General features: G+C 33.8%; 1 protein-coding gene across 3 annotated transcripts in view; it reads left to right on the forward strand.

Moving 5' to 3' along the window:
* LOC117113473 (neuronal acetylcholine receptor subunit alpha-9-II-like) overlaps positions 1 to 14,431 on the forward strand; it is a 23,980-nt gene extending 9,549 nt beyond the window's left edge. For all 3 annotated transcript variants that reach the window (XM_033256806.1, XM_033256809.1, XM_033256807.1), the window contains exons 3-6: positions 6,406 to 6,450; positions 7,209 to 7,315; positions 11,723 to 12,264; positions 13,173 to 14,431. In XM_033256806.1, the coding sequence (XP_033112697.1) occupies positions 6,406 to 6,450; positions 7,209 to 7,315; positions 11,723 to 12,264; positions 13,173 to 13,582 (1,104 nt within the window). In that variant the 3' untranslated portion in view covers positions 13,583 to 14,431. The remainder of the gene's footprint in view (positions 1 to 6,405; positions 6,451 to 7,208; positions 7,316 to 11,722; positions 12,265 to 13,172) is intronic.
* Positions 14,432 to 16,805: the final 2,374 nt, after the last annotated feature.

Here is a 16,805-nt window from a genome sequence, read left to right on the forward strand (position 1 = left end):
TAATATGAATTAATGCCAGCGAAGACAACCGCTCCATGCCCATTGTTGCCCGGGTGTAGTGATGGAGTCGATGAAGGACACTGGCTGACCGCTCGCACTCTGCACTCGTCACCGGTAATGTACATGCTAGCTTAAGCAAGACATACATGTTTCAAAACCTCAACACACACTCTAATGGCAAGAGCAGGAGAATCAGGTGGGTTTGGGTGATGCTGGAATCCGGCTCTCCAGCGTTCATACTCTTCCTGCACCAATCCTGGTGATGGCAGATCATCTGTATACGCCAGGCTGTCAATGTCGCACTCACGCTTCACTGCAACTTGTGGAACTAAGCATAGTAGTTTACTTGCCCTCTTGGATAGATCTAAAAAATGAAAGCGAACAAATATTGTACTTATACGTATTTTGATAACATTTCCAGGACCAAATTCCAGTTGAAACTAATTAAAGCAAACTGGAACCAGTTGGCCAACTGGCAAGGTTTCAATAGGGAAATTGGAACAGCTTGTTCCAATTGAAACCAGTTGCCAATTGGTTACGGTTAAAACCAATTGGGCAACTGGAACCAACTGATTTTCCATACAGCCCTAAATTAGTCTAGGCCTAGGCCCCCTAGTTAAAATATGCTAGTCACCCCTGTGTAACCAAGACTTCACCAAACCAGGCAAATCCCGAGCTGATTTGTTGTATGCAAGCGCCTAGCTCTAGCTAGGCAAGGTCTAGTTTAGCCTAGGGCCAGGGTAGGGCATAGCTCTAGGGCCTAGCTCTAGACGATATTCGGAACCCGGCCGACGCGACGCGCGATTGACGAATGACTTCGCTGTGCCCAGCAGCAGCCTACTGAAGCTCACTCACAATCACACTTCTTAGTTAGCTCGCTGAACTCCAGACTTTTTGCAGTCAAGTGAGTCACAGGCCTGACACTAGGCCCTGGCCTAATTTATAAATTTACACTCAGGCCCTACAACATTTTAAATTTTATTATACTTAAGTTAAATCCCAAAATGGCTGATATTTTATTAATTGAGGGAAAAATACGACAAAACTTACCAGGACAAGTAAACAAGATGCCTCGCCTGGCACGTTGAGATTGAGAAATGTAGGCTAGGCGCGGCTGCACGTACGTAGCGCGTATTATTTGCGATAAAAGGTCACAATGAGAGTACGATCGACGCACTTTTCTTTATTTATTCTTTTTTTTAGCTTCGGTGTGAACTGAGTAGATCTGGTAGACTGCTAGTATGAATGAAGAGTTGTAATTCTCTACACGTAAAATTCTTGTCTATATCAAGACCACCTGCAATGATTCGCAGAATGCTTTGCAGGCTTGTGACGTAAGAATCGGAAACATTGGAGAATCCCGAGAGTTCACCAACTAACGATCTATTTATAGGTGGTCTTTTTCATGATGCGCATGTTTACAATGTACCTTTATTAGATAGACACAAATCTCGATGATTTCGACTCGACGGCGCGATTTTCAGAACGCCGCTTATTGTGATTCAAATTAGGAGTGGAAGAACTCTTCTCAAAGAATGTTTCCCCACCCCTCCCCACCCCCTACCATTTTTTTTTTCTTTTCTTCTTCTTTTTTTTTAATTTTATTTTTTTTAATTTTTTAATTTTTTTTTTTTATTTTGGGTCTGGAAGGGGGTGCGTTCGCACCCTCCGCACCCCCTGGCGACGCCACTGTATTATATACTTTTTAAAGCAAAGACCACAACACAACACTGGGCCATTTTGAGGTAGGTGTGACCCTACTCAGATGTAGAATGAAATACGTTACCAACCAATCGAAAAACTTCCAAGATTAGTAAACAAGATACCAGCTTAAAATAACTTTATCATAGACTTGTTTATTAGAGAAAAACCAGGCCATTAGGTAGGGTGATGCAAGGGGTGCAGACGTGAACCACGCCCGTATCTAAGATTGCCCGTATGCAGGGTGATGCAGAGGGTGCAGACGCACCCCCTAATTGCAAAAGGTCCACTTTCTTTAAACATTGCACTAAAATCGTTTTGAAATCGCAGAATGCTATGATCATTGCATGCATCAGTATTTCATTTGGCAGTTCTTTTAAACCGTTTGAATACTGTAACTATACACGTTTTGTTGGAAATTTATCTGATTCGGTGACTGCAGATTGATCAATATGAAAAACAAGTTTTGATATAAGTAGGCACACATTGGAATGGACATAAAACTTTACTTTTACAGGGCCCTAACTACACCCAAGTGAATGGAAATTAAAAAATAATAATAATAAAAGCCCACATGTTCTTATTGCTTTAATTACTCTTTGGTGTTATGTTTTTATATTGCATTTGAGTCATTGGATTAAGTGCACAGAGATGATTTACCAGTACCATACAAATCAAAATGTTAAATCGATATTCCTATCATGAGCACAGTAGACAAGGATTCATCTATCCATTTATTAACTAAACTTGGGTGGTCCATTAATTAATTCTTTTCATTCTACCACACCTGCTTAGCGTGATGGGGAAAAAACAACAAAGTGACTTGCCATGCAGTGAAAAATCAATTGGAAACATTTTAATTGACTAATAGAGTTAGTTGAATAGGATTAGAGTTAGGAACACTTTCAGCTATTAATATTTAAGTCAACATATTATGTTCAATATCGATTTTGAACAAAAAACACTTGTTTCAATACAGTAAATAAAAATAACATCACTTGAAATGAATGGGTAAAATGACTAAAACACTATGTTCTCTCATCATACACCTACGACTAAATACCTACATGCAGCCCTCAAAATTAGGAAAAAAGTAGGTCGGCAAAAATAAAATGAAAATCGCCGGCGCTATAAAATTAACGCCGGTTATAACTTCGGCAGTTTTTAGTTTCTGCTGCAGCCATGAAATCAACCCTGTTATAGCAGTGAGTATGTCTTTTTAAGTCACCCAACTGGAAAGCCGGTAGTCTACGTACTGATGTTCAAATTCACAAGTACGTTTTGATAAAATTTAAACTTCTACAAACCGAACGAACAGTTAATAAACAACGGACGAAATAACGCAATAATCATCGCTGTCTGTTAATTAACAACTAGGCCTAGCACAACATCATGTGAATGACCCGTCGTACAGCTAGCTCAGTCCCAAAAGCATTGCCATAGATATTATCTATTGATTAAAACGACCCACTAGTAAGCCAATCGTTAATGTTAGATTATGTGAAAGTTAATGTACGCCTTCCCCATTGTTTATAAAGTGCATTATCACCTAGGGCCAATCCTTAAAAATCGATTTCAATTAATTCCTGAAATGAAGACGGAACTCAAAGCAGGTTCCTACGATGGCTGACTTTTTTCAGTAGAAGTTTCGGATTTGGATGTCGTAGATTTCATCAGTGTAAATTACAAATGCATAGATGTATTCATTCCTCAAAAACATGTTGCTAATTACGGAGGAAATTTGAAGAGAATGAAAGTCTTTTTACATATATTTAGATTTGATTGTAAAACAAAACCACAAGGGTTTCTTACTTGTTTTAATAATTCTCTTTAATTAAAAATTAATCAGTTTACACTGAGCTTGTTCATGTCTGCAAGACATCCATGACCCACGAACAAAATTTACTAATTAGTGGGCAGAATTTAGGAGGCTTGACCACAACACCAGCTTATTTAGACAACGTGATTGATAGTCAGTCCAGTAAAATATCACCTTAACCGTTGCATAGACTTAGTAGTCAACGAAATTCTCACCATATGTTCTATATATTATGTAAACACCATATATCGATGTTGCGTCGCATGAAAGTTGGGATTTACGGAGAAAATCAAGTTTTTAAAGGCCGATTTTGCCTACTTACCGTCGTGAATTGTTTACATCGAGAAATGACGTCACGAGGCAAATTATATGATACGACGCTGCTGCCGTTGACCTTCGTTTTAAAAAGAAATGTATAAATGTACAAATATGGTAATTAGTATCTCTATTATAATATATTATTATGTATCACATATACAAAAAGTTGTTTTGATAATAAAAAAACTCAAAAAAATATAAGAAACAAAGACATGTTACTTGTGACCCGCCAAACAGGTTGATGACGCCCTCATTTGATGACGCCCTCAAATAAAGCATTGCATTTTAAGATACTGTAATATAATGTCCATTCTACGGTAGGAATCAAATGTTTTTTACACTGGAGGATATATTTACGAGTTTGTTCTATATTCTATAGGTCTATTTACCGAAAAAATAATTAAAATGTAAATTTTATCAATTTTAATTATAAATGTACCGTTACCGAATGAAAATATCCAAAATTTGTAGATATTTTTAAGAAATTAGGAGAAATTGAGAAGTTGAGGAGGAGTGTCGGAACTAGAGGATTTTACATGCATTTTATATGGGTCCAGATCTAAATCAAGGAGCATCGATGAGCTTAGATTTGACTTTCTTCGTAGGAAGTGCAAGGAAAAAGATGGGAAGATCAGTGTTAAGAAAAACATTGACTTGGCCAACTTTCCACCGTCACGTAGATGCTTGCGCCCGCATATAAAACGCACAAACTATCAGGGCAAGATCTGGAAGCTCGCACTAACACCGATTTACGAACTCCCGAAACCTGAAGACAATAACGGATGGTGCATTGGTGACAGTGGTTTGCTGGAGCCTTTGTGGTGTGAAGGAGATATTCTTCCAACAGAAGTGATTGATGCCATTGCCGAAAACGACTCCTTTGACTCGGATAAGAACAGTGACGAATAAGATAACGATAGTGATAGTGGACAGGACGATTAATTACATAGAAAATGACAACTACTATAGAAATGATTTTTGTTTGTATTTATAAAAATAATTAACAATTAAATATGTTGACATCGGGAGCATGATTCAGATAACGATAGTAATAGTAAACAGACGATTATCTAGAATTTCATGAGGGTGATAATGAGAGCAGGCCTAAAAAATATTATAACAATTTCAAAAACTGTAAAAGAAAATCTGTTCATTATATGGTGTTAATTGGCCTATTATTTATTATCATTTAATTACTGTAATATTGTTTACACTTATAATCGTAGACTTAATATTATTTATCATCAATCAAGCTTCTGTTTTTTTCTTCTTTTTCCGGTATTATAAAAAGCTTGTGTTTTTCAGTGTGAGATTTACGTTCAGAGTGTTGGACAAGTCCATTTGTAATAAAGTGGTGTACTAACTGAAACACGAACATTAAATAAAATTCTATTACACAACATTCAATTTTTATTATTATTACCTGAATACTGAAAAATAATGTACCCTCTGCATCACCCTGCATACGGTCCTGGTTTCTCGTTATACCGATAGACCTATTATCAGACCACCAAATTTACTACTTAGTACGAGAAACCGGAAAACCATCTTTAGAGTGACGGGTGCTGTAACTGTCATTAGAGATAAGTAATTGAGCGGTATGACAGGGGCACCGCTGGATGTGTGTTTCATGCTTTTACATTGTTTTTACATGCATTTTCGGTCTGACATTCAGTATCACTAAGTATCTATGCTATCTTGTTTGTGATATTTCGAGACTTGTGTTATAGTCGTTTTATAAATTATATGATATGAGTGGTTGTGCATGATTACACAATTTGTATAAATAGAATAGACTTATATATTATGCTATAAATAATTGAGTAGTATGATTTAATTGTTCTCACGTAGTCTACGAAAAAGTAAATTGGTTGTTTTATGTGTAGAACCCTAATAGGCTGCACGTAAATTATAAGAATGACTGTTCGTTTAGGATCCTTATGCTAACCCCATAAGGTAGGGACATAGAGTTTTGTTATGTTGTGATACACTAGGACAGATAAAATCATTCATGACGATGAGGGCACTATTTTTCTATTATTATTTTTACCGGTTTTAGTGTTAATAGAAAGTTTTCATTGTGTATTGCAGGTGGGCTTGGCCACCATCCTTTTTCCTTACAGTGATTGATTACATAGTTGCTAATAAAATATTGCAATGGATCCCCAAATTTGTATGTGTCTGCTGCAATTTATTTTGTGTCAGCCAGGACCACTACTTTTAGAGTGGCATTAATATTATTTGTACTTAAACTTAGTCAATTAATCAATCAATCAATCAATCAATCAAATGCATTTATATAGAGCCGGTATCCATTAGTAATGTTCAAATTAGCTCGACAAAGCACATTCAATGCAAAAATATATTTTTGTTTTTTTGGTATATTGTATTGATAACAAGAATCAACGAGATCTTTCGGTCAAAGACCCAAAATTTCAAGTTATATATTATAACAGCACTAGTTGTAGACGTACAATACACCCTCATCGTAATCTCCAACGTTAGCCACTGATACAAATAAAAATCTAGTTATCAAAATATTTAACTAATCATATTATTAATTTCAGCATGATATACTTCAAGAACTTAGAGTCGCCGGCTGGTTAAAAATGGTAAGACGACATAGACCGATATATACATTATGTAGATACATACTAGCTTTCTTATACTGTTGCAATTCACTGACACTATTTTAATATAATACGTTTAAATACTACTATAGCTTTTTCTACTTATTTAATAAATTGTAAATTCTTCTACTTAAAATAATCATCATAACTCCTATTAAATTTAGTCGAGACTTGCTTCATACCTTGTTTAGCTAAATCTCCGACCCCTAATAATGGTAATTTCGCCGGATTAAAATCTAATAAAAACTAAAATCTTAACTCTATGAATAATTATTATGCAGTAATTATCTCATTATTACACTGTTTACATTCATAAATAAAGTATTATTTCTATTTCCTCTTGCTTTTGGCAAAATCACTTTGCTAAGTAAGATAAAAGAAATATTTATTTTGTCCGCTCTCCACTGACGATAAGTTCGCTGTTAAAACAAGTTATAAATTAATAAGGTCTCGCCTAACTGTTAAACATTGTCCCGTGAACTCAGGGGTGGCACAAGTATGGGCTGGGGCAGGGCCCCCGTCAGGGAGAAAACCCCAATTCATCAGAGAAAAAAAATGTATGTGTAAAGTTGGGTAGTCACTATGCGCGACGGCAACGCGACGACGAATGAACGTGACGACGAACGCACGAGACGGCGCGGAACCAACGGATCACTTTTTATAATGAGGATCCGTGCAGACTGCCACTGACAATCGGCAGACCTTTTAATTTAACTATAATCACTTGGTTTATATTACAGAAATGGCATAACGAGCTTATTCGCTGGGATCCAATTGAATATGATGTCGACTGTGTTTCTATTCCAGTAGATAAAATTTGGAAACCTGATATCACTCTCTACAATAAGTGAGGTTTATGATAACTTGTTCAATGTGTGTTGTTATTGATAATCAATATTATACATTTTTCATATTCATTATATCAGTGTTTTTAATAATACATTTTATATTGATAATAGTTTTGAGACCGATGTTTATAGACGGAAGTGATGAAAATAATGAATTAACGTCAAGCCACACGAGTTCTAAAAATGTGTAGCCTTTTTGGAGTAACGAACATTTATTATTGTTAATTAATTGTTAATTATGTATTTCAGTGGCGTCGCTATAATAGGTGGTGACGGAAATCCAATGCAAGATAATTCAGGCCCTTTAATGTGAAGCCGGGGTTGGGGTGTTCTAAAACGTGAAAAATATACTTGAATAAACTTCAAAATATCAAACGAAATTGAGCTTGCGAACATTTTAATTGCTTAGGAATATGCTTAAAAAATATTTAATAAATTATTATCACCCTCCCGAAGCCGTTCTAAAACGTGAGCAATAGTTAAACAAATTTTAATATCAAACAAAATCGTGCGTGCTGACATTATAATTGCTTTGAAAATCTGCTTTCAAATGTATTTCTGTGGTACATCGTACTTTAGTACGAATCATATTTAAAAAGCATACTAATAAAATAAAATAACCTCTAACTAATTCAAAGGATATGAAGCAGGTTTTTTTTTTTTTTTTTTTTTTTTTTTTTTGCTGAAAAACCTAGGCCCTACAAATGTCATCGTATGTGCAGTGAAGATGATCAGAATTGGGTTGTGGGGTCAAGTGTTTACTGATCCCCGATGTACCCGTATACAATTTTACTGTCATACTACATTATCTTTTTGGTAAAAAACGTAGGGCTACAGAATCATCGTACTTGCAGTGAAGATGATCAGAATTGGGTTACAGTGTCAAAATTTTACTGATCCCCGATGTGTCCATGCCGTCATACCACATTACCGTATATTATTTACTTGAATATGAAGATGGTGTATTACAGTAGTCGTCTCTTTTCGGTCCAACATTAAGTGACTGAACTTGTAGTTAACCGCATTCAGCATTGCAATTTAATTTTTACAGTACTTCCAAAGACTATTACATGTGTTTTGTCCCCTACACGGAAGGTGAAATTGTCCGTTTTGAAAATGTATACAAACTAACATTAAATGTCTAATTTTTCCCTCATATTCAAATAGTGGCGTAACGACCGCAGGTTCAGCAGGTTCATTGAACCTGGCCCCGAGCTCCAGGGGCCTCCAATCTATAAGGGAACCGCTCCCTTATATAAAACAAATCTAACAAAGCAGCGTTTTATTGTGACATTTAACTATTTCCTTCCTTCCAGCCAAGTAATTTGTAACTAAATAACATGGATATTTCGCGATATAGCGTGAAATCTTATTAGGCCTAGCCTCAATTGGTTACTATTCAGATAAACATTATTCTTTTCAGTATCGCCAGATAAAAGTAAAATTTAGTGAATACAATTTGGAGATTTCCATCCTGTTTTGTGTTCTTTTGAGTTTGAAATTTCAGTTCTTAGGCCATACTGTATTACTAAAATAATCGCTAACTTTTTCAAAATTAAGATTTAATTAGATGAATACTGTTTGAATTTGTGTTTTGAGTCCTTGTACGTTAATTCATTTTCATCCCACAAACTTTCGGATTGTGTTTATATTTGTTTTCAACTAATACAAATAATCTGATTTCGATTTTCGAATTTTACCCGTGCATTTGTTTTCAAGTGAACGATTACTATTAAAAGGTGTTTGGCTACCATGTTAATCGTAAAAGTATTTTACTAGATTACGCACATACATACGCCTAATGATGTCAGGTGTGATCCATTGAAATTTATTTAGTTTAAGTATGCAAAACCAATATACAGGATAATTGTTGATGCATTGGTTAATCTAATAAATAAAAACACAATTTCAATAAAAATAGAATGTGCTTTTTCTTTTTTGCCATAATAAGTTGAAATCCTTATTATTTTGGTCAGTCCAGCCAATAGCTTGGTCTTCAAAGATTCCTTCTGGAAACATTTAAATATTTAAAAAATCGTAAGATTTATTGTCAAAATAGTATACAAGATTCGGAGGCCATCTGCTTCTGAACCAATCCATCGGTGGTATGGCAAGCCGTTTTATCATTTACCTCTGAATTGCAGTTAAGTCGAATGCATTACAGTTAACTGTAATTCAATTACAGTTAACTCGAATTGAATTCAAATTAACTGCAATACATTGGAATTGCAGTTAACTTGAAAGTTAACTGCAATTGACCATTTTTGGTAATTTCATTAAGTGATTGTGATTGGCTGCTGTATTTGAGTTAAGTGCAATCGACCATTATATGGGAATTCCATTAAGTGACTGTGATTGGATGTTCACTTATAAGGTATATTTCTATTAAATGATGGTGATTGGCTGTTGAATTTTCCGCCTGTGAATCGTCATCGACTGCCTAGAGCTAGAGAAAAAACTTTTTAATCCTTTTGCTATACGGTTTAATTGTGTTTAAGTGGTTTATTTAAAAAAGTACGAAGTTACCCAAAATCTGGGAGGCATTTGGAGCAAGAGACCACGTCAGGCATAGGCCTAGGCCTTCTACTACTACTGCTGCCAGTGCTACGAGTAGGCCTAGTAGTAGTAGTAGGCCTACTACCACCACGTCTTCTAGGCCTAGTAGTACTACCACCGCGTCTGCTGGACATCATTTAGCTAGCACTGGCGGCAGTAGTACTGACAGTGGTACTAGGTCTAGTATGGGGCCTATATCTGCATCAACTGATAGTTGAAACGGCGTTTTTCTCTTTTTCATCTGCCGCTGTAGGCCTAGGCCTAGACCTACCCCCCATTGCTCCCCTCTACCACCCTCCTCAGTTCGTCCACATGGTCAATCATATCTTGTATTGATTGTACCACTTCCTCCAATGACTGTTGGTCTAGCGTCGCAGAAATCCTATTTACATTACGAATACATGTTCTTAAATTTAAATTATTCTGTAATTGATTATAATCAGTGTTTCCCTGTTCTAATGCTGCAGTAACATTACGAACAGTTTGTCCAACGGTAGAAAGTACATCATCAGAATGATCAGACGCCATTTTTATTAAATTTGAACGACCGTTTTGATGATTTCTTTTTTACCGGGCAAGTACGACCGGAAAAAGCACATCAGCCAATCACAGTTACTTAATGAAAATACACCATAACTGTAATTCAATCAACTGTGGCTGACCAATCATATAGCACTGATATTACGTAAACGCAAACAACCAATCGTATTCACTTAACGCTAATTACAACCAACCCCTGAATTGCAGTTAACTTAAATTGCATTACAGTTAACTGGAAATGATTTGCAGTTAACTTGAAATGCATTCAAGTTAACTGCAAATATTTTCGAATTAAGCCGAAATAGACATAATTGAAATAGATTTGCAGTTAACTTTAAATAAATTACACTTAACTCAAAAAAAAAATTTTAATTGCAGTTAACTGCAATTGAATTCGAGTTAACTGTAATTGAATTAGAGTTAACTGTAATGCATTACACTTAACTGTAATGTATTGCAGTTAAGTCGAATGTATTTCAGTTAACTGTAATTGAATTACAGTTAACTGTAATGCATTCGACTTAACGGCAATTCAGAGGTAAATGATAAAACGGCTTGCCATACGGTGGTACACATCTAGTTGACATGGTCAAATAATTTGTTACTCCTCAACCAGGGCCTTTCACAACACCCCTCCCCCGGTCAAGAACAAAAATACAATTCGTCAGGGAGGAAAACATATATGTAGGCCTATTGTATACATATCAATCGATTAAATAAGCCTTTGAAACCCCCAAATTGTCATATTTTGGATTTTGGTGGTATTATTATTATTATTATTATTATTATTATTATTATTATTATTATTATTATTATTATTTATTATTATTATTATTAATATTATTATTATTATTATTATCGTTATTGTTATTGTTATTATTATTATTATTATTATTATTATTATTATTATTTTCATTTTCATTCGCTGTAAAGCACAAGTGACAAACTTGCTTTCGCTATTTAATTGCTATCAAAATTTTAAAATATATCTTCTACTAAAAACATAACAGTATTTAATCAAGTATAATAAGAGTATTTGGTTGCTGCATAAGGTGGCACTCTTCCCGTTTTAACATTGATCTTTCGAAATACTGATGGATTCAAACTTTTTGTACGGTATGTATGTCTATAAATGATATTAGTTGATAAGTAATGCATTTAACTCCAATTCAGTTAAATACTTGCAAAATACAACTAAACAGTACACATTAGACTAGACTGGTGTCATTTTCACGACCTTTAACATTTTAACTTAAATTCAATTGTATATATAAATAAACTAACCCGATTAAAAAAAATTTTCCTTCCAGCCGCGATGAAGAATTTCGTTATTTCCTGCCGGACGCACCAGTACACGTATGTTCTGACGGTAGTGCGACATACTCAGCATATTCTATATTTCAAAGTTCCTGCAATATTCACATCAAATTATACCCATATGATAATCAAACATGCAACCTAATATTTGGTTCTTGGAATCATGACGTGTTTGAGCTAGACATTAATCCACAGCGTCGTGAACTTGATCAAAAAAACCTCTTCAATGACAACGGTGTGTGGGAACTTGAGAATATCACTGCAAGCCGCGAAATTGAGAAATACAATACTGAATCCAACCCGTATGTGTATGCTATCTTCTCTGTGCATCTAAAGAGACGTCATGAGTTTCAGTGGAGATTTATTTTAATTCCTTATTATATGTGTTCTTTTCTTATCTGCTTCGTGTTCTTTATTCCTGTTGAGAGTGGTGAAAAACTCTCGTTTGGAATCACATCAGTACTAGCGTTGGTAATCTTTCAGCAAATCATTGCGTTTTCTCTGCCGCCGGTTGGAAACGAGGCATCGGTTTTTGGTAATTATATTGTATCATATGTTTAAGCATCATTTTAAAAACGATCCAAAATATCGCATACAGTTGTTTTGATGATGATTAATGTTGATGAACCTTGCTTTTAATTAGTTATAATTGTTATGCCATGGTTGTGAAAAAAATGTTAAACACCTATTCCTCACTAGTGTAATGAATCTCTAAAATTTAACAACAAAAATAGTATGTAGGTGGTAAGGAATTATGTTTTTTTTAATATTTTAAAATGTTAATTACAAATATTTCTCTGTTTTGAAGTGTCTTCGCGTTTTCATTCTCCTTTTAGTGTTTGATGTCTATTTTCAGATTGTATTTGTATCGGCATTGAACGAGTAATGTGTTTATTTACTTCTTTTCATCTTTTTAAGCTTGCCGAGTTAACCAATTTTCCGTATTATTTTTACGTACAACGGAGTTACTTGAATCATTTAAAATAGTTTATCAATATGTAATTGTACATTAAAATTAATTGCGGAAAAAATTGAAAAGAAAAATTCCCATTATTCTGGAGTCAATATATTATAACCAGATGAACGGTGCTGCTCCTGCTTTACTCATCTTTCTTCTCTCACTTATCATCCTCCTCCGTTTCCTCTGTCTCCTCCTTTGATTGCAACATAGGGTGGTGTTTGTTTGGCCCAAAGCGTTTCTTGGATTCAAGTTGATGTATGTTACCTTTCTAAGTTACATTTGCTGTTTTGATTGAAACCTCATACGGTATTAAAATGTCAATTTCTGTTTGCGTGTGACGTTTATTTAAGCTTTTGGTGGGCATAATAGGCACGTTATATTACTTTATTAACTTATCATATTAAATACATAAATTATATTAAATACATAAATAAACATCTTTTGTATCTACTAATTTGTGTATAAATCCCATTCTCTTTTAGGAACCTACTTTAATGCGGTAATCGGTGTTGGGATGGTTTCGATGTTTTTGGAAATTATGATTTGTAATATATATAAGCAAGGGAGTGTGTATAAGGTATGCTTGAAACCTACAAAGTACATTCTCAATAAAATATCCGCGTTATGGAAGTGTATTAGACAAACAAAAGCGAATGAAACACGCAGCCCGGAAGGTGGAACTGGTGTGGAAAAAGAAGAAGACTCTGAACAAATACAAGATCAAGATCAACAAGAAAAACAAACACCAGCAACAGCAGCAATGGCATCAAATGACAGGGACAACAATGAAAAGGAACTACAAGCACTCTGGGATTATATTGATTCCCTACTAGGAATCGTGTGTTTTATAGTGTTGGTGATATTAACGATATATTTCAATGTGGCATTATAAATGACATATAATTTGAAAATATCATTGCAATGTTTATTTGTTAATTCTCTATTCTTTCATTATTGCAAATGTCTTGGTAGCATTTTGCATTTATTATTATTTTGTTTACACTCTTCTTTATTATTCAAAATAAAATGCATAATATTTTTTTTAACATTTACAAGAAGAACATATACATTTATTATGAGCGTCATTGTGATTGTTATAGAGCTACATGGTGAATTGTGATTATGTAAACAACCTTCACGTATTATTGACAATAAATGATTATATCTATTCGTGCAGCCAGATAAAAACAACAAAATAATCAAAATCTATTACAATATCTGCATGGTGTATACTTGATATAGATATGATAAATATTTATTGTCGAAACGGTATAATACATAGTTATGAGGTATTAGTGAACATAAATGATGTTTTTTAAATATTTGAAAAATAACTTGTATATTATAAATGGCCAAGTACAGGTAATCTAATCATGGAAATACACGGAAATCATTCCGTGTATTTTGTTCCAGAATTAATTTTAAGAAGTTTAAAGTCAATTGTTAAAAATTCAACAAAACCAATTAAATAATGTGAATTTTGATTGTTTATAATTTTTTTTTCTTCTATAGTATGTTATTTATCTGATATAATTATTGGTAGTTAGACCCACTGTTATCATCCTCTTATGACAAAGGTAACATACAATGTGATATAATTTTTCTGTTGTGGTTTTTATTCGTAATCATTATCATTTCAATTTATAAGTAGGGTGTAGTTCTATTATAAAATAATAACAACAACAATAATAACAATAACAATGACAATAATAATAATAATAATAATTATAATAATAATAATAATAATAATGTTATATTTATATAGCGCATATTGCACATTTTCCCTATGCGCTTTAAACAGAAATAATAATATAGGCCAACCGAGAAAAAAGTAACAATAAAATAAGAACAATAAAATAGCTTAGAATTGGAATTCAGTATGTGTAATAGAGGGGCGTATAACAAAGACGGCTCAGACCGCTGACTTGTATAAAGATAATATCTCTATTATTGTGAAACTTCCGGTCGAAATGCTTTGTGAGAGGATGGAGTTCATAGGAAGTAATTTTACTTCATCCGAGCTGCGGCGCTATATCGTTATGATCAAGGCGCCAGTCTGATTCGTTTGTTTTCTTAGTTCCTCCATTCTGTCAAATATTATTCCACTGGAGGGAGGGCGGATGTTACATCAATTTTAATGCTAACTACGCAAAGAGCTCATTCATATAAAATCTATGCTTGTGCTGCGAAAAGCATGCAGCATTCTATTAAATTGTTCATAACCACCTGTGTAATATGTAATATTATTCATGAACCTGATTACAACAGCATGACAAATGTTTCGCCCACCAACGTACGCATAACAACAGTTCATTTCTTTCTTTTTTTTTGGATTTGACCACAAATTCAGCTAGTAATCGATTGTAAAACAGCGTTTACCATGTCGTCTATATATGTTATCCTGCATAAATAAAATAAATAAATACAATCAAATAAAATAAATAATATAATAAATGAATAAAATAATGAATGAATGTAATGAATTAATAAATGAATAAATGAATGAATGAATGAACGAATGAATGAATGTATAAATGAACGAACGAACGAACGAATGAATGAATGAATGAATGAAAGGAGTTAATTAGCTCAGTAGTTAAGATGCTTGCCTTCTAATCCCAATGTCCTGGGTTCAATCCCTGTTATAGCAGGAATTTTTCTCACGACTGAAAACAACTACACTCACAAAGCCTTCTAAGAGATTTCGATGCATCACATTATTTCATTTATTTAAAGAGGGCCCTTGACTTATTCTGTCAACTTTTCAGTTGCTTGATTGTGGATATTACAAAAGTAGAAAATGTTATCTAAAGTTTCAATACCTGAGACATGACTGTCATTATTGTTATTTCATTTTTATGTATCGGCATTTCTTGTGTGTTTATTTATACTATATTTTCAAGTTCTTTATATTTTTGCTATGGTTATTATAGATAAAAAAAACCGCTTTACTAGTTAGTAGTGATTCATATGCATATTGCTATTGTATACATTTTGAACGTTATAGTGCACACAATGACGTGACCGTAGCCTTATAATAATAATAATAATAATAATAATAATAATAATAATAATAATAATAATAATAATAATAATAATAATAATATGCCTATATTAGTTGTTTAATGTAGGTTTTTCTTATTCAATTGGCATTTTATTTTTCCTTTTTGTGTTTCTTGTTTATTGTATTTGCATGTATGCTTATAGGTTTGCACTCTGGGATTGATGTGAGTCTTTATATTGAAATAAATAAAAAATGAAAAAAAAAATACGCCATAGATTCAGTGGCGTAATAGGTATGAGCGTTCACTGCCAAAAGCCAGGGCCCCCAAAACATAGGGCTCCCGGCATATCTATCAGTTTTGCTTAGGGCCCAAGGATGTTCCTCAGTATTACCTTGGCTTTTATAATGAGCAAAATGTATAAAAAATACACCTTGAAAAAGCCAACAACGCCTAAGAGGGCGAGGATTGTTTCTGTCATTACGCATACCCAGCCCCAAGGTTATGACTTGTAAAATCGGTACGTTATACCCAGTCGCATCTCTCAAGTCTGAACATAACTAAATTGAATCGCAGGTGGTCATATCTTGTGTACACAAACTATTATGTTAGAGAAGTGTTTATATTTATTGATAAGGACTTCGTATCTGAAATAAAGAGAACTGAATTGAATCGAAGTACGACATACTTGTTTATTTTTGAAGGTTTATAATATTTGACCAAGTACTTGTGATAAACCACAGAGTCCTATACACATTTTTTTGCTGTTTCAAACAATCGACGAAATCAATTCAAAATACATATTTGTTTGTCTTGTATTTTATAGATATTTGATATCTTTCAATGTTTCTTGGTAAATTCTGTAATGTAAATTTTGAAAAACGAGTTTAATGTATTTACAATTATATATTCTACACCTGTATAACTTTTTATGGAGTATTGTTTTGTTTTTTTTATATCTTTCATATAATGGCAAATTCACTAAAATCATCTTACTCAATCAATCACTATGAGCCAAAATGAAATATATTTTCTTGTGTCATAGTAAACGGAGTTATTGTTTTAAAAAACAATGAGTCTCTCGTAACGGAGATGATTGTAAACAGCATTGGA

This window comes from Anneissia japonica, unplaced genomic scaffold (assembly GCF_011630105.1).
Source record: "Anneissia japonica isolate Jap-2015-1 unplaced genomic scaffold, ASM1163010v1 scaffold493_len2256704_cov171, whole genome shotgun sequence".
NCBI lineage: Eukaryota > Metazoa > Echinodermata > Crinoidea > Comatulida > Comatulidae > Anneissia > Anneissia japonica.